This window comes from Rutilus rutilus (genome assembly GCF_951802725.1).
Source record: "Rutilus rutilus genome assembly, chromosome: 15".
Lineage (NCBI taxonomy): Eukaryota > Metazoa > Chordata > Actinopteri > Cypriniformes > Leuciscidae > Rutilus > Rutilus rutilus.
The window spans coordinates 13,545,256-13,572,658 of NC_140220.1; the positions used below are offsets into that span (position 1 = coordinate 13,545,256).

Here is a 27,403-nt window from a genome sequence, read left to right on the forward strand (position 1 = left end):
GGTTCATACTGTTTTTTGGTGCGGACTTGAGTTTGACATCAAAGTTGGTTTGGTAAAGCACTTTGATTTAAAGTTTTGCAACATGACAAGGTACCTCACACAAGTACATATTAATGGGATACTTCACCGATTAGCATTAAGCTTTGTATCAGTCACTGCCATTACTGCCATTACATATAGGCTGAGGTTCCTCGTGTGATCCATGTAAGCAGAACGCTTTCTCCTCATCTCCCTATAAGACACATCTCTGGAGGCATGCTCCAAGCACACTCTAATCTCATCCCTATTCCCACATTTGTAGTAATGACACTATAACGCAAACCGGAAATTGTAACGCGTGATCACGCAATAATTTTCTCGTGCGCACACGAAAGTCTGTATATATATATTTTTTGCAAAGGTCCCCTCAGGGGCTCCGTACATTTCACCTTGATAAAAGTTCGCTGCTCAGAGAGTTGCCATACCAACTCGCTACTGACAACAAAAGCTTGCAACACTTGCCCTGCCTCCGGGGTCTTCTGATTGGTCCACTGTTTTAGAACTGACATTAGTGAGCGGCGCTGCGTGTAAAAGTTGCTTTTTTTTTATTGACATGGCGGTTTAAAAAACGCAACGCTCGTGTGAAAGCGCAAGGGTCATACACGTCCGTCTACAGTGTGTTTACATAGAAAAACAATGGAAAAGTAGCGTTATTGTGCAGACTGTCACACATATCTGTATCTGCAATGTATTGTCCTGAATAAGATTTTTTTTTTTAAGTATGATTAATAATTTTGATGACACATTTTTGTGAATAAATGCAGAATCATTTGAGAGTCTTCATGTCTTTATTAAGATTAAGATTAAGGCTGAACGATTAATCGCAATAAAACCGCACGTGATTTGGCAAAGGCTGCGATTATTTTATGCACAGCTTGTCAGTGGAGTGCGGCTGATTGGTAGTAAATACTGCCCCATTTGAACGCCAGAGGGCGCTCTCATGCAAACACGATAAATATGCCCCGCCGCAGAAGTACAATAATGCACATAATTCCAGGAAATCCCTATTGCTGTAGCTGAATAAACAGAAGATTGAAACGCTTTCATTAAACATGACTTATAAATACACGACTGCCTTATTCTGTTTAAGAAGGCACATCATCTCACAGAAGGATGCTCAACTGTCGTTATGAAGTGAGTTTGGAGTAAATGCATGTTATTAAATGGTGTCTGTTGTTGGACAAGAGGTTCATAAATGCTTATGTTTTGGAAAGATGTTTGAAGCGTGTTGTTTTTTCAAATGCACGTTAAAAGTGACTCAAACTCACAGTGCTTTCAGATGGAGCAGCGTTTACAGAGCCGTACATCAATGACAAGCTGCGCATGTAAAAAAAAAAAAAAAAAAAAAAAAACCCAGCCTTTGCGATTTTAAAATCGCGATAAGCCATCTCGCTTTACGTGCGATTACATGTAAAGTGCGATTAATCGCTCAGCCCTAATTAAGATTTTCACCCACTCCAAGTTGTTCCCTAGCTACAGTAGTAAGCAGCTAACATTGTATTATTTGGTGCATCTGCATTGTAAAGTAATGTGAAACGAGACCTGGGGGACAGAGGTAGCTGGTGGAATAGCGCTAAGGTTTAGACCAAGCAATCGAAGCAAATGTTAAACAGACTGCAGAGTCTGCTTTCAAATGCACTGCCATACCAAGACAAACACAAGACTCTGCTGCTGAAACTGAAGCCGGTCAACAATGAGAAAGTGTTAAGCTAAAGCAAACACAGCCTTAGAGTAGCATCAACAAAACTACTGATACACAGTTAAGCTAATCCTGATGAATGTATTATTATGAGTATCTGTGTGCATGTTTGTTCTCTGGGCTCAATATGAGAGGTCATGGAAGAAGCAAAATGCACACGCTATCTAAAATCCATACGACTCATGCTCGATGCATTAACGGTCAATATGTTAACTGGAGCATAGTCAAAGTACATCCTATTGAGAGAGAGAGTAAGCACTCAGTTGATGTTTTCTGACTGACTGGAGCAGTGCTGTCTCCTGAAGGAAGCTGCAGAATCACTGTCAGTGGCATTATGGGATATAAGTTATAACCATGCCTTTGCAACTCTAACAGGCATCTAAAAATGATCTTGAGTTAAAACAATGATCACCTACAATAATTCTGCATGTGTTTCTGTGTGTTGGGTCTGTGGAATGAGAAGTGTGTGTGTTACCTGTGTAATGCTGGACCAGCTGTTGAAGGGTCTCAAACTGAGCTCTAGTGGTGATGTAATATCCTCCACTGTCCAGTTTACGGATTTTATAATGTTTCACGTGGTCCCCCTTCACATCGTCCCAGTCCCGGATAGACAAAGAGAAGGCACCTGCCACACAAACACACAACAGAAGCATTGCTGTAGTGCAGTGTAGTAAAGTGTAATGCAGTAGTTGGTGAACCAGAGAACAAATTATTTATCAGAACCGGTTCCATTGTTTAAAGAGTACTGGAATAGAATGATGTTAGTTCAGTGAATGATTCTCACAAGATGCAAATGTATTCAAATGTTTAATTAGTTTGAGCTAGTAATGAGACTGACTCGATTACATCATTCGTGTTTCATGGGAATGACGGGATTTTCATGCTCTACATTTTCAGTGGCTTCTTTTAAAAGTTCTTCTTTTTTAGTGAATCAAACCCAACAAGTACTCAGTGTAATTATAATTAAAGAATAGTCTGTCACTTGCTTTTTTTTAAATAAATATAAATCTTTGAAATATGTTACCACATTTTGTATAATACATAGTTATCACCAATTATTCGATTGCATTTTTGCCGCCTCTAAAAATAAATAGTTTTAAATGCATTTTTATTGAAATAATCATTGAGCATTTGGCAATGAAAATTTATTTACTTTTTTTTGTGCTTAAAAAAAAAAAAAAAAAAAAACTGTAGACAAACCTGTTAAGAAACCAGAAATGTGTGACAAGTGATATTTCACCCAAAAATGAAAATTCTGAATTAATTTACTCATCCACATGTTGTTCAACCCTACATGCATTTATTTCTTTTGCAGAAAACAAAAGAAGATATTTTGAAGAATGTTTCATCTTTTTTTGGCCACACAAAGAAAATCCAAAACAACACTGGAACCCATTGACCTTTACGAGACATAAGGGTGACTAAATGATGACAGAATTTTACATTTTGGGTGAACTGGCTCTTTAAGAGAAATCAGAATCGTAACCAGAATAATTCTTTTTTTTTTTTTTTATGAAATCACACCCCTAAGAGCAGTAAACAGTAAACTTTTGCGTAACCCAGTATATGGTGTACAGTAAGTGCGTGCTGTTTATTACCTTTAGTGGTTTCACTCTCACGGATCAGGTAGGTTCCGCGCGGGTTCCCCGTTGAAAGAAGCTGCCTCTCTGCATCTTTACGCCCCAACTTTCCAAAATACCAGCTGAGAGACAGAAAAAGAGGAAATTATCAGAATGCCAAGTCTATATTGTCTTAATTCTGTTGATCAAGTCAGGACTGCTTGGATCTTTCTATTTAAAAAAAATTCATAACGTCAAAATCTAGGAACATACACTGAACAAAATTATAAACGCAACACTTTTGTTATTGTCCCCATTTTTCATGAGCTGAACTCAAAGATCTAAAACCAGTCAGTATCTGGTGTGACCACCATTTGCCTCACGCAGTGCAACACATCTCCTTCGCATAGAGTTGATCAGGTTGTTGATTGTGGCCTGTGGAATGTTGGTCCACTCCTCTTCAATGGCTGTGCGAAGTTGCTGGATATTGGCAGGACCTGGAACACGCTGTCGTATACGCCAATACAGAGCATCCCAAACATGCTCAATGGGTGACATGTCCGGTGAGTATGCTGGCCATGCAAGAACTGGGATGTATTCAGCTTCCAGGAATTGTGTACAGATCCTTGCAACATGGGGCCGTGCATTACCATGCTGCAACATGAGGTGATGGTCGTGGATGAATGGCACAACAATGGGCCTCATCCAATATCTCTGTGCATTCAAAATGCCATCAATAAAATGCACCTGTGTTCGTTGTCCATAACATACGCCTGCCCATACCGTAACCCCACCGCCACCATGGGCCACTCGATCCACAACGTTGACATCAGCAAACCGCTCACCCACACAACACCATATACGCTGTTTGCCATCTGCCCTGTACAGTGAAAACCGGGATTCATCCGTGAAGAGAACACCTCTTGGTTACGACGACGAACTGCAGTCAGGTCGAGACCCCGATGAGGACGACGAGCATGCAGATGAGCTTCCCTGAGACGGTTTCTGACAGTTTGTGCAAAAATTCTTTAGTTACGCAAACCGATTGTTGCAGCAGCTGTCCGGGTGGCTGGTCTCAGACGATCTTGGAGGTGAAGATGCTGGATGTGGAGGTCCTGGGCTGGTGTGGTTACACGTGGTCTGCGGTTGTGAGGCTGGTTGGATGTACTGCCAAATTCTCTGAAACGCCTTTGGAGATAGCTTATGGTAGAGAAATGAAGATTCAATTCACCGGCAACAGCTCTGGTGGACATTCCTGCAGTCAGCATGCCAATTGCACGCTCCCTCAAAACTTGCGACATCTGTGGCATTGTGCTGTGTGATAAAACTGCACATTTTAGAGTGGCCTTTTGTTGTGGCCAGCCTAAGGCACACCGGTGCAATAATCATGCTGTCTAATCAGCATCTTGATATGCCACACCTGTGAGGTGGATGGATTATCTCAGCAAAGGAGAACACTCACTAACACAGATTTAGACAGATTTGTGAACAGTATTTGAGAGAAATAGGTGTTCGCACAGAGATGCCAGTATCTGACATCAGTCTGGTTTTTGAAAATGTAATGAGACATCAAAACTAACATCATTAACACACAGTGTAACCAAAGACATCATAGAGGAGAAATCAACATAATTAAACATTTCATTTAGAGTAGAAATGTACCTGCTGTCTAAAACAAAAATCGTGTCCAAAAGGTAGTAACAAACTTAAAGTTGTGTTTTTTTTTATTTTTTTGTATGATAAACTGTTTACTTGGCAATCCATTTGGAGGGAGGGTGGTTGACTACAAGGTTTTTTAGAAAAACAAAAAAGGGGGATTGAAAAGAAAACTTAATTTGCTGTCGTTTTTGGTACAATAACTCAAGACGCAGTCACATTTACTGTTACTCAGTGGAATTTCAAAGGCAGAATCCAGCCATTCAAATAGGAATCTATCGGATATAATACATCTAAGATGGCGATTGGTGCATTGGATTAGGATAATGTCACAATTATTTGAAATAGATGTTGGTATATTACTGACAGATTTTATTTCCATATGTAAATGAAACACTTTCATGTTTTCTGGATAGAAAAAGTTCATGCCTTAAAATAGCTTGAATGTAACTCTACACCCTTGCCTCATTTAGTATACGCGATTCTATATGCAAAAAGATCCACTCGTTGATGAACACACATTGATCTGATTGGTTACAGGGTAGTTTATGACATCAGAAACACACCAGCAATTTCAAACTGTGTTTTTGAGACTGTCTTTGGTTTACTGCAGTTTTAAGGAGAAAATACTCAGCAATGGTGTTGACATGAATTTGAACATGATTTGTCTTAAAGCATATTAAAAACACCACATAGAAATATAAACAACATTAAAAACTTGATTTTCACCACAGGGGGACTTTAAAATAGAATTATTTTTACTAATATTCGACTGCTCAAATGTACTTAGCATGTGGTGAATTTTAGCTAAAATGCAGTGTTGCACTAGCCTGACTTCGTCATACTCATATTCTAGTCAGAATGTGAGTCTGATACTGCTCCATAGGACTTTAATTATGGGGCGTGTCTCAACTGAACCAGAAAAAAAAAAAAAAAAACCTCTGCACTCAATTGGATAGACCTACAACCAATCAGAGCAAGTAAATGACGCATGTTCTTCATTCATATTTTCAACCAACAAAATGTCGCGGCTCTCTGTTCCTCTTTTAAAATGAATGCGCTGTGGATATCTTCTATAACAGTGACCAATGGGGGAATCTACACATGATGTTTCATAAACAAAGTTCGGGAGGAACATGTACAAATAATCAATCCAATATCAACTTGTCATCAAACAATACCATGTCTAACGTTACCCTATATCAGCATGAGGAAGCATATTCACTCTGTCAACTTACCTAACACTCCTTGACAGTTTTTCAGCATCCCTCCACCACCCCGAATCCTCACTCTTGTCTTGGTTCTCTCACAACCAGGAATACCGGGGGGAGTATGGCTACCGAGCCCACAGCCCTCTCCTCGGACATGTCATATACGCATCTGACTTATTTGTGTGAACTCGTGAAATCTCAATTCTCCAGCGGCAGTCTTCTTTGTTGTAAACTAATTCAAATCAAGCGCTCTTTGGTGACGTGGGTGATTACGTAACCGCAGATCATCTGTCCATCATCGATTAAAGCCCGCCCTGGCAATTTGATTGGCCCGGCCTTCTGGGAGCCGAGCATAATTACTCCTCAACGGATTGAGTCCAGACCGAACTTCCCGACCAAAAAATGTTGTGGGCGGGGTTCGGGCTGGCACCCAGGCTAGTGTTGCTCATTGGTGCCCTTAGAAAGCGCCTAGTTCGCCTATGGCTAGAAACAGCCCTGCCTTTATGCTTCAGATACGGTTGAGCTTGATAAAATGGTAATACATGGGTCAGTTTTTGGGAGTTGTCTTTGTACTTTGTCTCAAACAACAACAACATAAATGTTGCCTAGCGATAACATTCAAGCACCGCCCTGCACTGCAACTGTCTCTGGATTAATTTAGAGAGGGCTGAGGTTTGTCAAGCATCTTACTGAGGGGTCTCTGGGTTAAAGGGATAGTTCACCCAAAAATGAAAATTCTGTAAGTAATTACTCACCCTCATGTTGTTCCAACCGCGTAAGACCTTCGTTCATCTTCGGAACACAAATTAAGATATTTTTGATGAAATCTGAGAGCTGATCACTCCTCCGTAGGCTGCTAGGTGGCCCAAACTTGCTGGTCCAGAAAAGTTATTAAAGAGATCGTTAATATAGTCCAAGTGACTACAGTGGTTCAATCTTAAGTATATCAAGCGACGAGAATACTTTTTGTGTGCAAAAACAAACAAAAATAACGACTTTATTCCACTATTCATTTCCTTCTCTCTGGACCTCTAGTTGGTTCGCGTAGTGTTTTTGCGCAGCGCGTCTGTGTTACACGTCACCACGTAGGCTCACTATTGGCCGACGCTGGTCATGTGTGTGATGCGTGATGACGTATAACACAGACGCGCAGCGCAAAAACACTACGAGGCCCAGAGAGAAGGAAATGAATAGTGGAATAAAGTCGTTATTTTTGTTTGTTTTTGCACACAAAAAGTATTCTCGTCGCTTGATATACTTAAGATTGAACCACTGTAGTCACTTGGACTATATTAACGATCTCTTTAATAACTTTTCTGGGCCAGCAGCCTATGGAGGAGTGATCAGCTCTCAGATTTCATCAAAAATATCTTAATTTGTGTTCCGAAGATAAACGAAGGTCTTACGCGGTTGGAACAAAATGAGGGTGAGTAATTACTGACAGAATTTTCATTTTTGGGTGAACTATCCCTTTAAAGTAGGAGTGAACCGAATGACATCACTGTACCCCCACCCTTAAAACAGCCCAGTGTATTTAACACACACACAGACACACACAAATCCAAGACTTACTCCTCAGCCTGGATTGAGTCCACAGGGGCGACGTAATTGCTGGGAATGTAGCCGGTTCCTCCTGTAGTGAGAGAGCGGGCGTCCCACCAATCACCCTCACTGACATAAAGAGACAAAGACAGAAAACACACACACACACACGTTATCTTGTCATGATGAGGCTTAAGATTTTTTTTTTTTTTTGCAGATTTGTCCATGAATCTGTCCTTCCGTATGTTCATCCATCTGTTCATCCAATTCATCCATTCATCTGTCCGTTAATTCATCAATCCATCTTGCAACCATTTATCCATCATCCAGTTTTCAGTACGTTCTTCCATCTAACCATTCATCCATTCAGGCATTCATTCAGTCATACTACAATGTCAAACTCAACACACACTATACTTCTACCTCTTCAAACAGAAACAGGTTGTTGTGTGAAAGACTGAAAGGCCAGATGCAGGTACCACTAATGTTTCTGTGGAGGAGAGAGAGACTGTGTGTGTTTTCCTTGAATATTTACAATGATCCCTTTATCGCAGTGTCTGTCATTGCCTCACATCTATCCCCAACAAACCTTTCAAAGCAAATTCACCACATTCACCACATCCACAACACACACACACACACACACACACACACACACACACACACACACACACACACACACACACACACACACACACACACACACACAGACTGGAAAACGATCTGCTTACAGCTGGTCTGTAATTCTGTGAACGTCCCATTTATTCGATAACATCCTACTTTCTCTTTAACATGCCCTTCATGTAATACCCCTCTCCAATAACCAATATCTTCCTCTCTCAAATAGCCTGTGCTCTTCATACAAAACATAATTTCCAAGAAAAGCCTCTCTCATCTCTCACAATCATTGTGTCCACTTCCCCAGACACACACACACATACACACACTTATTATAGTAATAGCATGGCATGAGAAGACCTGCTGTACTAAGCAGTGCAGGTTACATTACCGCCAGCAGATGGCGCTCTATTATAAAACATTTTGGCAATGTACACAATGCAAAACAGGCTTACTACTACTTACTAACTTGCTTGCAACCAACCTTTGAATTCAACTAGACAAAATTCATTTAACTGTTGTAAGTGTAGTTTTAATAAAGTATGAATGCAATATGGCTAAGTGCAAAATGTACATTTCTGTGGTATAAAGTTTATAAAGTGTCCAAAAAAATAATAATTAGAGTGAGGAGCACAGGAATCAAGTACTGTTTTCACACAATGCAACACACTCAACTTTACCTTTCCTGTCCAGTGTGTTGAATAACAGTATTAACTAGATACGAAAGTTCGTCGAGACAAACTTTAAGTTGGCTTGAGAAAGTTTGGAGCAGAAAGTTTTTTGCTAGGCGGTTGCTAGGATGTTATGGGTGGTCGCTATAGTGTTGCTAAGCGGTTGCTAGGGTATTCTGGGTGGTTGCTAGGCGGTTGCTATGGTGTTGCTAAGCGGTTGCTAAGGTATTTTGGGTGGTTGCAAGGGTGTTTCTAGGCTGTTCTGGGTGGTTCCTATGGTGTTGCTAGGCGGTTGCTAAGGTATTATGGGTGGTTGCTAGGCGGTTGCTAGGGTGTTCTGGGTGGTTGCTAGGCGGTTGCTAGGATATTTTCGGTGGTTGCTATGGTCTTTTGGGTGGTTGCTAGGCGGTTGCTATGGTCTTTTGGGTGGTTGCTAGGGTGTTCTGGGTGGTTGCTAGGTGGTTGCTAGGATGTTATGGGTGGTTACTAGGGTGTTCTGGGTGGTTGCTAGGATATTTTTGGTGGTTGCTAGGCGGTTGCTAGGGTATTTTGGGTGGTTGCTAGGGTGTTCTGAGTGGTTGCTATGGTGTTGTTAGGGTGTTCTGGGTGGTTGTTAGGCAGTTGCTACGGTGTTCTGAGTGGTTGCTATGGTGTTGCTAGGGTGTTCTAAGGTATTTTGGGTGGTTGCTAGGGTGTTCTGGGTGGTTGTTAGGCAGTTGCTACGGTGTTCTGAGTGGTTGCTATGGTGTTGCTAGGGTGTCCTAAGGTATTTTGGGTGGTTGCTGTGGTGTTACTAGGGTTTTCTAAGGTATTTTGGGTGGTTGCTAGGGTGTTCTGAGTGATTGCTATGGTGTTGCTATGGTGTTCTAAGGTATTTTGGGTGGTTGCTAGGGTGTTCTGGGTGGTTGCTATGGTGTTGCTAGGGTGTTCTAAGGTATTTTGGGTGGTTGCTAGGGTGTTCTGGGTGGTTGTTAGGCAGTTGCTAGGCTGTCCTGAGTGGTTGCTATGGTGTTGCTAGGGTGTTCTAAGGTATTTTGGGTGGTTGCTAGGGTGTTCTGAGTGGTTGCTATGCTGTTGCTAGGATGTTCTAAGGTATTTTGGGTGGTTGTTAAGGTTTTCTGGGTGGTTGTTAGGCAGTTGCTAGGGTGTTTTGAGTGGTTGCTACGGTATTCTGGGTGGTTGTTAAGGTTTTCTGGGTGGTTGTTAGGCAGTTGCTAGGGTGTTTTGAGTGGTTGCTACGGTATTCTGGGTGGTTGCTAGGGTGTTCTGGGTGGTTGCTATGGTGTCCTGGGTGGTTGCAAAGGTATTTTGGGTGGTTGCTAGGGTGTTCTGGGTGGTTGCTAGGTGGTTGCTAGGGTGTTTCTCAGTGGTTGCTATGGTGTTCTAGGCGGTTACACACACACTAACTCAATAACACTTACACACTCAGAGTTTATATGCGTTTAGAGTTTATAAGTTAAAATGAAGTAAATTTAGTAGTTTGAAGTTTAAATTATCTTAAAGTTTATTTAAGTTTGACGTTTAAAAAGTTTAAATTAGTTTGAAGTAGATAGATAGATGAGTTTATTAGTTTAAATTAGTCTCAATGGCTTTTATATTATATAGAATGGCAGTTTGATTTAGTCCAGGGTTTCAAGGAGTTTAGATTTGAATTTTTGGCAGTTTGATCTAGTTTAGGGTTTCAAGGGATTTAAATTTGAATTTTTGGCAGTTTGGCAGTTTAAAAAACCTGAACATTCCGCAATTTTAATTCAAATGGTTTTTTCCGAGTTTTAATCGTCATTTTTAGGAAAACCGTAAGTCCGATCAATCTGAAAAGATATAGCATACCGAGTCAGAACAGTCTGAGTGTTTGAGCCGAGTTTGGAGTATGTAGAGTTAAAGCTCTAGGAAGAGTTTGAGTTGTAAATTTTAGGGTCAGGAGGAGAAGAAGAAGAAGAACTAGATGTGAAAGTTCGTCGAGACAAACTTTAAGTTGGCTTGAGAAAGTTTGGAGCAGAACGTTTTTTTGCTAGGCGGTTGCTAGGATGTTATGGGTGGTTGCTATGGTGTTGCTAGGGTATTTTGGGCGGTTGCTAGGGTGTTCTGGGTGGTTGCTAGGTGGTTGCTAGGGTGTCTTGGGTGGTTGCTAGGGTCTTTTGGGTGGTTGCTAAGGTGTTCTAGGTGGTTGCTAGGTGGTTGCTAGGGTATTCTGGGTGGTTGCTAGGGTGTTCTGGGTGGTTGCTAGGCTGTTTTGGGTGGTTGCTAGGGTATTCTGGGTGGTTGCTAGGGTCTTTTGGGTGGTTGCTAGGCGGTTGCTAGGGTGTTATGAGTGGTTACTAGGATGTTTTGGATGGTTGCTAGGGTGGTCTGGGTGGTTGCTAGGCGGTTGCTAGGATATTTTAGGTGGTTGCTAGGGTGTTCTGGGTGGTTGCTAGGATATTTTGGGTGGTTGCTAGGGTGTTCTGGGTGGTTGCTAGGATATTTTGGGTGGTTGCTAGGGTCTTTTGGGTGGTTGCTAGGCGGTTGCTAGGGTATTTTGGGTGGTTGCTAGGGTGTTCTGAGTGGTTACTAGGATGTTTTAGGTGGTTGCTAGGGTATTCTGGGTGGTTGCTAGGCATTGCTAGGATATTTCTGATGGTTGCTAGGGTCTTTTGGGTGGTTGCTAGGATATTTTGGGTGGTTGCTAGGGTCTTTTGGGTGGTTGCTAGGCGGTTGCTAGGATATTTTTGGTGGTTGCTAGGGTCTTTTGGGTGGTTGCTAGGCAGTTGCTGGGGTATTTTGGGTGGTTGCTAGGGTGTTCTGAGTGGTTGCTATGGTGTTACTAGGGTTTTCTAAGGTATTTTGGGTGGTTGCTAGGGTGTTCTCAGAGTTTACATGCGTTTAGAGTTTATAAGTTAAAATGAAGTAAATTCAGTAGTTTGAAGTTGAAAGTTTATATAAGTTTGACGTTTAAAATTTTTTAATTAGTTTAAAGTTTAATTTAGTTTGAAGTTTAAAGTAGTTTGAAGTTTAAAATAGTTTGAAGTAGATAGATAGGATGAGTTTATTAGTTTAAATTAGTCTCAATGGCTTTTATATGATATAGAATGGCAGTTTGATTTAGTCTAGGGTTTCAAGGAGTTTAGATTTGAATTTTTGGGAGTTTGATTTAGTTTAGGGTTTCAAGGGATTTAAATTTGAATTTTTGGCAGTTTGGCAGTTTAAAAAACCTGAACATTCCGCAATTTTAATTCAAATGTTTTTTTCCGAGTTTTGATCGTCATTTTTAGGAAAACCGTAAGTCCGATCAGTTAGAAAAGATATAGCATACCGAGTCAGAACAGTCTGAGTGTCTGAGCCGAGTTTGGAGTATGTAGAGTTAAAGCTCTAGGCTGCATTAAAATTGTAAATTTTAAGGGTCAGAAGAAGAAGAAGAAGAAGAAGAAGAAGAAGTTTAAGTACAATATCAGTAAGTTGGCTTTCTCAAGCCAACTTAACTAGATGCGAAAGTTCGTCGAGACAAACTTTAAGTGGGGTTGAGCATTGTGAGCTGGTGTGTGTGTGTTGTTGTGTTTTGTTGAGCTGTTTTTGACCGTGATATTTGCTCTGTTGTTTTGGTTCTTTTTTGCTTTGATGTACTGGAGGACCCCCTCGAAAACGAGATGTCTCATCTCAAGGGGTTAATCCTCGCAATAAAGATATGTTAAATAATAATAATAATAATAAGTTGGCTTGAGAAAGTTTGGACCATAACGTTTTTTGCTAGGCGGTTGCTAGGATGTTATGGGTGGTCGCTATGGTGTTGCTAGGTGGTTGTTAAGTTATTCTGGGTGGTTGCTATGGTGTTGCTAAGCGGTTGCTAGGGTATTCTAGGTGGATGCTAGGCGGTTGCTATGGTGTTGCTAAGCGGTTGCTAAGGTATTTTGGGTGGTTGATAGGGTGTTTCTAGGCGGTTGCTAGGCGGTTGCTAGGCTGTTCTGGATGGTTGTTATGGTGTTGCTAGGTTATTCTGGGTGGTTGCTATGGTGTTGCTAAGCGGTTGCTAGGGTATTCTAGGTGGATGCTAGGCGGTTGCTATGGTGTTGCTAAGCGGTTGCCAAGGTATTTTGGGTGGTTGATAGGGTGTTTCTAGGCGGTTGCTAGGTGGTTGCTAGGCTGTTCTGGATGGTTGCTATGGTGTTGCTAGGCGGTTGCTAAGGTATTCTGGGTGGTTGCTAGGCGGTTTCTAGGGTGTTATGGGTGGTTGCTAGGATATTTTGGGTGGTTGCTAGGGTTTTTTGGGTGGTTGCTAGGTTATTTTGGGTGGTTGCTAGGGTGTTCTGGGTGGTTGCTGGGTGGTTGCTAGGCGGTTGCAAGGGTGTTATGAGTGGTTACCAGGATGTTTTGGGTGGTTGCTAGGGTATTTTGGGTGGTTACTAGGGTGTTCTGGGTAGTTGCTAGGGTATTTTGGGTGGTTGCTAGGGTGTTCTGGGTGGTTGCTAGGCGGTTGCTAGGGTGTTATGGGTGGTTGCTAAGGTATTTTGGGTGGTTGCTAGGGTGTTCTGGGTAGTTGTTAGGCAGTTGCTACGGTGTTCTGAGTGGTTGCTATGGTGTTGCTAGGGTGTCCTAAGGTTTTTTGGGTGGTTGCTAGGGTGTTCTGAGTGGTTGCTATGGTGTTACTAGGGTTTTCTAAGGTATTTTGGGTGGTTGCTAGGGTGTTCTGAGTGGTTGCTATGGTGTTGCTAGGGTGTCCTAAGGTATTTTGGGTGGTTGCTAGGGTGTTCTGAGTGGTTGCTATGGTGTTGCTAGGGTGTTCTAAGGCATTTTGGGTGGTTGCTAGGGTGTTCTGGGTGGTTGTTAGGCAGTTGCTACGGTGTTCTGAGTGGTTGCTATGGTGTTGCTAAGCGGTTGCTAGGGTATTCTAGGTGGATGCTAGGCGGTTGCTATGGTGTTGCTAAGCGGTTGCCAAGGTATTTTGGGTGGTTGATAGGGTGTTTCTAGGTGGTTGCTAGGCGTTGCTAGGCTGTTCTGGATGGTTGCTATGGTATTCTGGGTGGTTGCTAGGCGGTTTCTAGGGTGTTATGGGTGGTTGCTAGGATATTTTGGGTGGTTGCTAGGGTCTTTTGGGTGGTTGCTAGGCGGTTGCTAGGTTATTTTGGGTGGTTGCTAGGGTGTTCTGGGTGGTTGCTTGCTAGGGTGTTCTGGGTGGTTGCTGGGTGGTTGCTAGGCGGTTGCAAGGGTGTTATGAGTGGTTACCAGGATGTTTAGGGTGTTCTGGGTGGTTGCTAGGGTATTTTGGGTGGTTGCTAGGGTGTTCTGGGTGGTTGCTAGGCGGTTGCTAGGGTGTTATGGGTGGTTGCTAAGGTATTTTGGGTGGTTGCTAGGGTGTTCTGGGTGGTTGTTAGGCAGTTGCTACGGTGTTCTGAGTGGTTGATATGGTGTTACTAGGGTTTTCTAAGGTATTTTGGGTGGTTGCTAGGGTGTTCTGAGTGGTTGCTATGGTGTTGCTAGGGTGTCCTAAGGTATTTTGGATGGTTGCTAGGGTGTTCCGAGTGGTTGCTATGGTGTTGCTATGGTGTTCTAAGGTATTTTGGGTGGTTGCTAGGGTGTTCTGGGTGGTTGCTATGGTGTTGCTAGGGTGTTCTAAGGTATTTTGGGTGGTTGCTAGGGTGTTCTGGGTGGTTGCTATGGTGTTGCTAGGGTGTTCTAAGGTATTTTGGGTGGTTGCTAGGGTGTTCTGAGTGGTTGCTATGGTGTTGCTAGGGTGTTCTAAGGTATTTTGGGTGGTTGCTAGGGTGTTCTGGGTGGTTGCTAGGTGGTTGTTAGGGTATTTTAGGTGGTTGCTAGGGTGTTCTGGGTGGTTGCTAGGCGGTTGCTAGGATATTTTGGGTGGTTGATAGGGTCTTTTGGGTGGTTGCTAGGGTGTTCTGGGTGGTTGCTAGGCGGTTGCTAGGATATTTTGGGTGGTTGCTAGGGTATTCTGGGTGGTTGCTAGGCGGTTGCTAGGATATTTTGGGTGGTTGCTAGGGTCTTTTGGGTGGTTGCTAGGCAGTTGTTAGGGTATTTTGGGTGGTTGCTAGGGTGTTTTGAGTGGTTACTAGGATGTTTTGGATGGTTGCTAGAGTATTCCGGGTGGTTGCTAGGGTGTTGCTAGGATATTTCTGATGGTTGCTAGGGTCTTTTGGGTGGTTGCTATGGTGTTGCTAGGGTGTTCTAAGGTATTTTGGGTGGTTGCTAGGGTGTTCTGAGTGGTTGCTATGGTGTTGCTAGGGTGTTCTAAGGTATTTTGGGTGGTTGCTAGGGTGTTCTGAGTGGTTGTTAGGCAGTTGCTACAGTGTTCTGAGTGGTTGCTATGGTGTTGCTAGGGTGTTCTAAGGTATTTTGGGTGGTTGCTAGGTTGTTCTGGGTGGTTGTCAGGCAGTTGATAGGGTGTTCTGAGTGGTTGCTATGGTGTTGCTAGGGTGTCCTAAGGTATTTTGGGTGGTTGCTAGGGTGTTCTGAGTGGTTGCTATGGTGTTACTAGGGTTTTCTAAGGTATTTTGGGTGGCTGCTAGGGTGTTCTGAGTGGTTGCTATGGTGTTGCTATGGTGTTCTAAGGTATTTTGGGTGGTTGCTAGGGTGTTCTGGGTGGTTGCTATGGTGTTGCTCGGGTGTTCCAAGGTATTTTGGGTGGTTGATAGGGTGTTCTGGGTGGTTGTTAGGCAGTTTCTAGGGTGTTCTGAGTGGTTGCTATGGTGTTGCTAGGGTGTTCTAAGGTATTTTGGGTGGTTGCTAGGGTGTTCTGAGTGGTTGCTATGGTGTTGCTAGAGTGTTCTAAGGTATTTTGGGTGGTTGTTAAGGTTTTCTGGGTGGTTGTTAGGCAGTTGCTAGGGTGTTTTGAGTGGTTGCTAGGGTATTCTGGGTGGTTGCTAGGGTGTTCTGGGTGGTTGCTAGGTGGTTGCAAAGGTATTTTGGGTGGTTGCTAGGGTGTTCTGGGTGGTTGCTAGGGTGTTCTCAGTGGTTGCTATGGTGTTCTAGGCGGTTACACACACACACACACACACACACACACACACACACACACACACACACACACACACACACACACACACACTAAGGCTACGTATACACGGAAACGATCTGAAGAGAAAACGCAAAAGTGATCACTTTTTATTCTGCGTTTAGACCATAGACTGTAAAAAATATGGACAAAGCGTCTGTGACGTCACCCATAGACTTTCTGAAGAACGGGTTTGAAGCCGTTTATGGGGGGTATGGGCGGCGCCATCTTGGAAAATCTTGGGAAATCCTAACCCCGCCCACCTTCTGACGCAGCGCGCGTCACTCAACTCGCTCTGCTTATCTCTGTGTATATTTTAGGCAACGAAATATGTTATAAAACACCAACACCATCTATGTAAAACACCAAACTAACTCTTTTCGTTTTCATTTAAAGAAATCTTAAACATTATAGCCACACAAATGTTATTCACTGCACATAACGTTTGCCTTTTTATAACAAAACGAAATATAAAACACAAACCTGCCTCTTTTCGTTTTAAATATAATATAAAAATATTAAAATTTTTAATATGGTCCAGGCAATATGTGCATTTGTACTAAACAACAGATGTTGCAGTAAACAACATTAGATCATATTCGTTGTATTAAAATGACAAAACTCGACCCAGTCTCTTTTTGATATATTTCAGTTTTATCAATATAAAAGTAAAAGGTAAAGTTACAAGAAGCTATACAAACAAAGTAAAGCACGAGACCAAAGATCGCCCGTTAGATATACACAAGACTAATCATGTTTAACCACTACAGAGACGCCAGAGACCGCGGCACCTCAGAACGTCTAGCCGAGCAAAGGCTGTTCCAGGCGGGGTACATCGCGCCGAGCGCCCGGTCATCGCTGGATCTCACAACTGGATACAATTTTCATAAATCTTTATAAATAAACCACAGATTTGAGCTTTAAACAACTACATTCTCGCCTGAAAAACTCTTAAAACTAAATTTCATGATACAGAAACAGTAGTATTATATGTCAACTGTATTAAAAAATGGCGCTTCTTATGTTGTCATTCTCCGTGGCGCTGCCTTGTCAGCTGTCAATCAAGCTGTCAATCAAAGTTAACCACGCCCTTATTGTCCTACATTTTATATCTAAATACGATCTAAACTAACGAGTTAGAAAAAAATTCACTGCCCTCATGGTTGTCAGGCACTCGGAACCTATCGAAAAATACAATAAAAGTCCATGGGACCAACCTGTAAAAACATGAATTTATGCTGTGAAAACAGACATTTTAACATGGGGGCTATGGACATTTGCTCCCTTTTGGGACCTTCCCCTAGCGGATTTTCGATGTATTGCAGTTTTTCGCACTTCCGGGTAGGCTTCATTTTTCAGATGAGAATGTTGCCCCTTGGTTTAGACGAGCGTTATGTGGGGGAAATCTGCGTGCATACGGTGACGCAAAAGTGTGTGAAATTCAATGTAGTATGCACTCCAGGCGGCTAGGTGGCAATGTGAAGCACTGATCGGTTTAGACGGAAACGCGACGGTGGAGCGTTTTTAAGATTTCCACTCTGGAGGGTGGTTTCACTTTTTTGCGTTTTTAAGCCCCAAAAACGCCGTCACCGTCTAAACGAAAGGCACATCTGATAAAATATTTTTACGTTTTCACCCGGGAGCGTTCTCGTGTAAACAGGGCCTAACTCGATAACACTTACACACTCAGAGTTTATATGCGTTTAGAGTTTATAAGTTAAAATGAAGTAAATTCAGTAGTTTGAAGTTTAAATTATCTTAAAGTTGATATAAGTTTGACGTTTAAAAAGTTTAAATTAGTTTGAAGTTTAAAGTAGTTTGAAGTTTAAAATAGTTTGAAGTAGATAGATAGATGAGTTTATTAGTTTAAATTAGTCTCAATAGCTTTTATATGATATAGAATGGCAGTTTGATTTAGTCTAGGTTTTCAAGGAGTTTAGATTTGAATTTTTGGCAGTTTGATGTAGTTTAGGGTTTCAAGGGATTTAAATTTGAATTTTTGGCAGTTTGGCAGTTTAAAAAACCTGAACATTCCGCAATTTTAATTAAAATGTTTTTTTCCGAGTTTTGATCGTCATTTGATCGAAGAAACAAAGAAAGATTGATTAGTTAGAAAGAAAGAAAGATTGATTAGTTAGAAAGAAAGAAAGATAAATAGATTAATTAGAAAGAAAGAAAGAAAGAAAGAAAGAAAGAAAAAAGGAAAGAAAGATTAGTTAGAAAGAAAGAAAGAAAAAAGGAAAGAAAGATTAGTTAGAAAGATTAGTTAGAAAGAAAGAAAGAAAAAGAAAGATTAGTTAGAAAGAAAGATTAGAAAGAAAGAAAGAAAAAAGAAAGATTAGCTAAAAAGAAAGAAAAAAGAAAGATTAGTTAGAAAGAAAGAAAGAAAGAAAGAAAGAAAGAAAGAAATAAAGAAAGAAAGAAAGAAAGAAAGGTGGATTAGTTAGAAAGAACGAAAGAAAGAAAGAATGGTGGATTAGTTAGAAAGAAAGAAAGAAAGAAAGAAAGAAAGAAAGAAAGAAAGAAAGAAAGAAAGAAAGAAAGAAAGAAAGAAGATTAGTTAGAAAGATTAGTTAGAAAGAAAAAAGGAAAAAAAGATTAGTTAGAAAGAAAGAAAGAAAGAAAGAAAGAAAGAAAGAAAGAAAGAAAGAAAGAAAAAAGAAAGATTAGCTAGAAAGAAAGAAAAAAGAAAGATTGGATTAGTTAGAAAGAAAGGTGGATTAGTTAGAAAGAACGAAAGAAAGAAAGAAAGAAAGAAAGAAAGAAAGAAAGAAAGAAAGAAAGAAAGAAAGAAAGAAAGAAAGAAAGAAAGAGAAAGAATGGTGGATTAGTTAGAAAGAAAGAAAGAAAGAAAGAAAGAAAGAAAGAAAGAAAGAAAGAAAGAAAGAAAGAAAGAAAGAAAGAAAGAAAGAAAGAAAGAAAGAAAGAAAGAAAGAGAAAGAATGGTGGATTAGTTAGAAAGAACGAAAGAAAGAAAGAAAGAATGGTGGATTAGTTAGAAAGAAAGAAAGAAAGAAAGAAAGAAAGAAAGAAAGAAAGAAAGAAAGAAAGAATGAATGGTGGATTAGTTAGAAGGAAGGAGGGAAGGAAGGAAGGAAGGAAGGAAGGGAGGAAGGAAGGAAGGAAGGAAGGAAGGAAGGAAGGAAGGAAGGAAGGAAGGAAGGAAGGAAAGAATGGTGGATTAGTTAGAAGGAAGGAAGGAAGGAAGGAAGGAAGGAAGGAAGGAAGGAAGGAAGGAAGGAAGGAAGGAAGGAAGGAAGGAAGGAAGGAAGGAAGGAATGGTGGATTAGTTAGAAAGAAAGAAAGAAAGAAAGAAAGAAAGAAAGAAAGAAAGAAAGAAAGGTGGATTAGTTAGAATGAAAGAAAGACTAGTTAGAAAGAAAGATAGATTAGTGAGAGAGAAAGAAAAAAGATTGATTAGAAAGAAAGAAAGAAAAAGAAAGAAAGATGTATTAGTTAGTTAAAAAGATAGATAGATAGATAGATAGATAAGGTTTGAAGATAGATAGATAGATAGATAGATAGATAGATAGATAGATAGATAGATAGATAGATAGATAGATAGATAGATAGATAGATAAGGTTTGAAGATAGATAGATAGATAGATAGATAGATAGATAGATAGATAGATAGATAGATAGATAGATAGATAGATAGATAGATAGATAGATAGATAGATAGATAGATAGATAGATAAGGTTTGAAGATAGATAGATAGATAGATAGATAGATAGATAGATAGATAGATAGATAGATAGATAGATAGATAGATAGATAAGGTTTGAAGATAGATAGATAGATAGATAGATAGATAGATAGATAGATAGATAGATAGATAGATAGATAGATAGACAGATGTATAGATAAATAGACAGATATATAGATAGATAAATAGACAGATATATAGATAGATAAAGGTTGATAGATAGATAGATAGATAGATAGATAGATAGATAGATAGATAGATAGATAGATAGATAGATAGATAGATAGATAGAAAGATAGATAGATTAGTTATTAGTTAGAAAGAACATATATAGCTTAAAGCTTAATTGAGTATCAATGGCTTCTAGCAGTTTACATTAAACATAGTTCAAACAGACATGGACTTTTGGTCAATGAAAGTCTATGGGATTTTTATGATTTTTAATATTAATTTTTAATATTAAATAATATATGAAAAGATATAGCACACTAAGTCAGAACAGTATGAAGGTCTGACCCGAGTTTGGAGTATGTAGCTTGAACGGTCTAGGAGGAGTTAGTGTCCAAAAATTTGCGGTCAGAAAAATAAGAATAAGAATAAGAATAAGAATAAGAATAAGAATAAGAATAAGAATAAGAAGAAGAAGAAGAAGAAGAAGAAGAAGAAGAAGAAGAAGAATAATAATAATAATAATAATAATAATAATAATAATAATAATAATAATAAGAAGAAGAAGAAGAAGAAGAAGAAGAAGAAGAAGAAGAAGAAGAAGAAGAAGTTTAAATAGGATTTCAGTAAGTTGGCTTTCTCAAGCCAACTTAATAATAATAAGTTTAAATAGGATTTCAGTAAGTTGGCTTTCTCAAGCCAACTTAATAAGTATGAGCAATAACAATAGTGATGCCTTGCTTTCAGCAAGCACCACTAATAAGTATGAGCAATAACAATAGTGATGCCTTGCTTTCAGCAAGCACCACTAATAATAATAAGAAGAATAATAAGTATGAGCAATAACAATAGTGATGCCTTGCTTTCAGCAAGCACCACTAACTAGAATGTACATTTCCTGAAGAAAATGTGAAGTGGTGCTTGCAGTGGCAAAATTCACCACTGGGCAGATGCTAACACAATTAACATGTTGTGATACCATGATATACCAAGTTTTAGCATTATGTACCACAATTTACCATGTTTCTAAGATTATTTACTATGATTTACCACATTCCAGCATGATTTACTATGATTAACATGTTGCTAGAATGATGCTAACATGATTAGCATGTTGCAAGCATAATGCTAGCTTGATTAGCATGTTGCTAGCATGTTGGTAGCATTATGCTAGCATGATTAGCATGTTGCTAGCATGATGTTAGCTTGATTAGCATGTTTTTAGCAAGATGCCAGGGTGTTCTGGGTGGTTGCTAGGCAGTTGCTAGGTGTTCTGGGTGGTTGCTAGGCGGTTGCTAGGGTATTCTGGGTAGTTGTTATAGTGTTGCTAGGCAGTTGCTAGGGTATTCTGGTTGGTTGCTAGGCGGTTGCTAGGGTATTCTGGGTGGTTGCTAGGGTGTTGCTAGGCAGTTGCTAGGGTGTTCTGGGCGGTTTCTAGGTGGTTGCTAGGCAGTTGCTAAGGTGTTCTGGGTGGTTGCTAGGCGGTTGCTAGGGTATTCTTGGTGGTTGCTATGGCATTGCTAGCTGGTTGCTAGGGTGTTCTGGGTGGTTGCTATGGTGTTGCTAGGCAGTTGCTATGGCATTCTGGGGTGGATGCTCGGGCGTTGCTAGGCAGTTGCTAGGGTGTTCTGGGTGGTTGCAAGGGTATTTTTGGTGGTTACTAGAGCGTTTCTAGATGTTGCTAAGGTGTTCAGGGTGGTTGCTAAGGTATTTTTGGTAGTTGCTATGGTGTTACTAGGTGGTTAGTAGTTGTCAAAGATGGTTACTATGGAGTTTTTATAGAGTTCTTAAAATCTTTAATAACAAATGCCTATAGCCGAATATGCACAAGCATGGAGCAATATCACAAGGCTACGAGTGTGATATTGCTTTAAAAAATCTCAATTATTTATTGGTTTAGGGTGGTTGCAAGGGTGCTGTAACTGTTTGCTAGGGTGTGGCTATGAAGATTTTAGGCCATTACTTATTGGTTGCTTGATAATATAAATCCTCTGAGGGAGAGAGAGAGGGAGAGACACAGGGGTGTCAGGCCCTTTGGAGTCTGTGTGTGTGAAAACGTCGGTTTGGATTTGAATATTTTTAGAATGCCCAATGTTAAGTCAATGGGACTTTTTCGAACATCGTACACCCGATCGCTTAGAAAAGTCATAGCACACCTCTCCTCAATGAGCCGGTCGATTTGACACCTCACTCAGGGGTCTGTGACAAACGGTGCAGGTCGCATTACACGCCAAACTTTGTGTGGAATATAAGTATGAGCAATAACAATAGTGTTGCTTTGAAAAGCACCACTAATAAGTATGGAGGATAACAATAGTGATGCCTTGCTTTCAGCAAGCACCACTAATAATAATAAGTATGAGCAATAACAATAGTGATGCCTTGCTTTCAGCAAGCACCACTAATAAGTTTAAGTACAATATCAGTAAGTTGGCTTTCTCAAGACAACTTAATAATAAGTATGAGCAATAACAATAGTGTTGCTTCGCCTTTGGCAAGCACCACTAATAATAAGTATGAGCAATAACAATAGTGATGCCTTGCTTTCAGCAAGCACCACTAATAATAAGTATGAGCAATAACAATAGTGATGCCTTGCTTTCAGCAAGCACCACTAATAAGTATGAGCAATAACAATAGTGTTGCTTTGAAAAGCACCACTAATAAGTTTAAGTACAATATCAGTAAGTTGGCTTTCTCAAGCCAACTTAACTGTAATATCAGCCATGATTTTTAAAATTCATGTTACAACTTATTAATTGATTGGCTGCAGTGCCAATAACAACAATATGTATATCCTACATGACAACTGTAACATGGTTAACGCACATACATTGTGATAAGGTCATGTGACATAGCTTATGTTTCAGGTCTTTGACTTACGTGCTGTTGATGATTTGAAACTTCTCTCCTTTCCTGAAGCTGAGATCATCTTCAGTACGAGCCTCATAATCATAGAGAGCAACAAATAGAGTCACACCTGAGAGAGAGAGTGGGAGAGAGAGCACATCAGCACCATGAGGATTAAGAATAAATTAAAGCATACTTTATATCCTGGAAATGGACAACAACATCTTCAGATCATCTTAATATCTTCAAAATTACTGAGAAGTCTTGTTTTAAATATAATTCTTTTGAAGTGTTGTTGCTAAATGTAACACTATCTAGTGTAAATGATAAATCACGTTTAACATTTGTGCTGGCTACTGTATACAGGCCACCAGGGCACCATAAAGACTTTATCAAAGAATTTGCTGATTTTCTATCAGAGTTAGTATTGGCTGCAGATAAAGAACTAATTGTTGGTGATTTTAATATACATGTAGATAACGAAAAAGATGCATTGGGATTGGCATTTAAAGACATTCTGAACTCTATTGGAGTTAGACAACACGTGTCAGGACCTACTCATTGTCGTAATCACACTCTAGATCTAATATTATCACATGGAATCAATGTTGATGCCGTTGAAATTCTGCAGCTGACATCTCAGATCATTATCTAGTCTCGTGTAAACTTCATTTAGCCAAGGCTGCAAAGTCAACTCCGTGTTATAAATATGTAAGACCTATCACTTCTGCCAATAAAGATTGCTTTATTAATAATCTTCCTAATCAGTTTCATCATCTCAGCATCCCAGATAGCTTAGAAGAACTCGATATTGCAACAGAAACTTTTACCTCTCTCTTTTCCAGCACTTTAGACACAGTTGCTCCTTTGCGCTTAAAGATTAAAGAAAATAGTCCAACGCCGTGGTACAACGAGCACACTCAGGCCCTTATGAGAACAGCCTAGAAAAATGGAGCGCAACTGGAAGAAAACAAAACTAGAGGTATTTCGCATTTCATGGAAAGAGAGCTCGATTGCATACAGAGAGGCTTTAAAAGCTGCTAGATCTGCTTATTTTTCAAACCTATTAGAAGAAAATAAACAAAACCCTAGGTGTTTATTTGAAATAGTGGCTAAACTAACGAAAAAGAAATCTTCAACCCCAGACGTTTCCAAGCAGCACAGCAGTAATGACTTTATGAACTTCTTTACTAACAAGATTGATAATATCAGGGAGAAAATTATAACTATGCAACCGTCTACTACAGTATCGCATCAGGCAGTGCATTGTAGTCTCCTTGAAAAAAATTTGATTCATTCGTTGCTATAGGAGAGGAAGAATTTACTAAACTTGTTAAATCATCTAAATCGACAACATGTATGTTAGACCCTATACCGACTAAGCTACTGAAAGAGTTGCTTCCAGAGGTCACAGATCCTCTTTTTAATATCATTAATTCATCTTCGTCACTAGGATATGTACCGAAACCTTTTAAGCTGGCTATGATTAAACCGCTTGTTAAAAAACGCAACTTGATCCTACAGAATTAGTCAATTACAGGCCGATCTCGAATCTACCTTTTTTGTCAAAGATACTAGAAAAGGCGGTATCCTCACAACTGTGTTCCTTTTTAGAAAGAAATGATATCTGCGAGGATTTCCAGTCAGGATTTAGACCGTACCATAGTACTGAGACTGCTCTCATTAGAATCACAAATTATTCGCTCTTATCATCCGATCATAGTTGTATCTCGCTATTAGTGTTACTCGATCTTAGTGCTGCATTTGACACTATCGACCACAACATTCTTTTAAATAGACTCGAAAATTATGTTGGCATTAGTGGAATTGCACTAGCATGGTTTAAATCATACTTATCTGACCGTTATCAGTTTGTCGCAGTAAATGAAGAGATATCTTATAGTTCCCAAGTTCAGTATGGCGTACCACAAGGCTCAGTACTAGGACCGTTGCTGTTCACTCTGTACATTTCTACCCTTGGGAGATATCATTAGGAAGCATGGCATTAGTTTTCACTGTTATGCTGATGATACTCAGCTCTATATTTCTTCACGCCCAGACGAAACTTACCAATTCACAAAATTAACGGAATGCATAGCTGATATAAAAAATTGGATGACTAGTAATTTCCTACTACTTAACTCTGAAAAAACAGAGATTCTAATTATTGGACAAAAAAACTTCCTCACGTAATAATCTAGAATACTGTCTAACACTTGATGGCTGCTCTGTTAAGTCTTCATCGTTGGTTAGGAACCTGGGTGTGCTCTTTGATACCAATCTTTCATTTGAAAGTCACGTGTCTAGTATCTGTAAAACCACATTTTTCCATCTTAAAAATATATCTAAATTACGTCATATGCTCTCTTTGACAAATGCGGAACAATTAGTTCATGCTTTCATGACATCAAGGCTAGATTATTGTAATGCTCTACTGGGTGGTTGCCCTGCACGCTTAATAAACTACAGCTGGTCCAAAATGCAGCAGCTCGAGTTCTTACCAGAACCAGGAAGTAAGACCATATTAGCCCAGTTCTGTCAACACTGCACTGGCTCCCTATTAAACATCGTATACATTTTAAAATATTGCTGATTACTTACAAAGCACTAAATGGTTTAGCTCCGCAGTACTTGAGCGAGCTCTTAACGCATTATAGTCCTTCACCTCTATTGTGATCTCAAAATTCCGGCCAGTTGATAATACCTAGAATATCAAAATCGACTGCTGGTGGTAGATCCTTTTCCTATTTAGCACCAAAACTTTGGAACAATCTTCCTAACATTGTCCGGGAAGCAGGCACACTCTGTCATTTCAAAGCTAGATTAAAAACACATCTCTTTGACCTAGCATACACAACACATTATAGACTTCTATAATTCCATATTAGGCTGCATAGATTAGGCCAGCCGGAACCGGGAACAATTTCCATAAAACCGAGGTTTACCGCAGTCCGTCGGATCCAGGCCGTATCCAGATCTGATGAAGGACCAGCGCCTGGACGCGACGACAACGCAGTCCTGAAGTGTCAACCAGACTCTCCGTTTCCTGAAGTGAGGTGGACCCCGGCCGTATGCAGATCAGATGGTGGATCTGCACCTGGACCTAACCATGACGCATCCTGAAGTGTCAGCCTCATCAGCCCTGTGAAGGCCTCATCGACACGACCAATCTGACTTCTGACCTGTAATGCTGCCTGGATCATAATCATACACTGTTCGCTGGTTGGCCAGAGGAGAACTGGCCCCCGACTGAGCCTGGGTTCTCCCAAGGTTTTTTTCTCCATTCTGTCACCTGATGGAGTTTTGGTTCCTTGCCACTGTTGCCTTGGCTTTGGGCTTGCTTAGTTGGGGACATTTAATATTCAACAATATTATTGATCTGCCTTATTATGGGTGGACGATGATGCAATTTTCTTCTAGAAACAAACTTTGTTGTATTATTTTTTATGTTATCAATGTGAAGCTGCTTTGATACAATCTGTATTGTAAAAAGCGCTATAAAAAAAAAAAAAAAAACAGTGCAACGTGAGCACTGGAAAAGAAAAAGCCATTTTGGTCTGCGGAGGCTTTCAGACAGATCGAATGACATTCAAGACCTGCAATTAGGGCCTTTCAGGAGCCATTTCAGGAGGCAAGAATGTTTCAGCTGATTCAAGACCACCAGTCCAGAACAGTATACACACACACAGACCTACACACACACTAATGATGTCTGGTCTAAAAGGAAGCCGAAAGCCACACCTCTCCCGACGGGATATTATAAACAAAGCTGTGTGGGATCGGGATGGGGAACATTTGTCTGGTCTGGCAATGCAAAGTCGTCTCCACTATTGTCATTTTGATTTCACTTTTGCCTGTAACTGTCTTCTCAAATTATTCCCACAAGATTTGAGAAATTTGGTCATGACATGGAACCAGAGTAATGGGACACAAGCAAACCAAACCCTTCATTAGATGGAACCCAAATCTAAAATCTGTCATTAAGCACATACTCAGTAAGACAGGAATGTAAAACTATCAACCTCAACGGGCTCACATTCAACACTTAGCTGTCTGAGACCATAAGCCATAAGTGATGATCCATCTTTATACATCTTGGCAATCTCATAACCAATCAGAGGTCACACAAAACATACCAAGATACTAATGATTTGCATAACTGTACAACATTTTTGTTTATTTCCCCCAAATAAATGATTATGTGTTCCCTTTTGTCACTACCAAAACAATGATGGCATGTTTCGGTCATGACTGTTTCGGTGGTGACAATTTTAGATACTTTTGAGTTTAACTCAAAGATGCTAATCAGCACATGGTTAACTAGCACAGTTCTGAACAGTTGTACACACACAAAAACTAAATTTTATCGAATAACACTAAAAAAACCATGATGTCACAAGTGAAACTACACCACGTTTCGGTAGTGCCTGTTTCGGTAGTGACAATTTAGGATACTTTTGAGCCTAGTTCAAAGATGATAGCCAGCACATGGTTACCTAGCATAGTTCTGAACAGTTGTACACACATAAAAACTAAATTTTACGGAATTACACCCAAAAAAGTTTGCTTAATTGCAGAAAAAGACTTTTGAACACATTTCCCTCAAAATTATGGTACCTATCTACAATGAAAGAGAGGCTATGAGAGAGAGGGACAAAGGAATTTCCCGATTAAAAATGTAGGGGTGTGGTTAAAATCAGAATC

At 40.2% G+C, this 27,403-nt stretch overlaps 1 protein-coding gene across 3 annotated transcripts in view; it reads right to left on the minus strand.

Moving 5' to 3' along the window:
- fynb (FYN proto-oncogene, Src family tyrosine kinase b) overlaps window positions 1-27,403 on the minus strand; it is a 196,492-nt gene that overhangs the window by 20,133 nt on the left and 148,956 nt on the right. For all 3 annotated transcript variants that reach the window (XM_084432811.1, XM_084432810.1, XM_084432812.1), the window contains exons 4-7: window positions 22,733-22,829; window positions 7,737-7,835; window positions 3,337-3,440; window positions 2,214-2,363 (exon numbers count right to left, since the gene is read on the minus strand). In XM_084432811.1, the coding sequence (XP_084288937.1) occupies window positions 2,214-2,363; window positions 3,337-3,440; window positions 7,737-7,835; window positions 22,733-22,829 (450 nt within the window). The remainder of the gene's footprint in view (window positions 1-2,213; window positions 2,364-3,336; window positions 3,441-7,736; window positions 7,836-22,732; window positions 22,830-27,403) is intronic.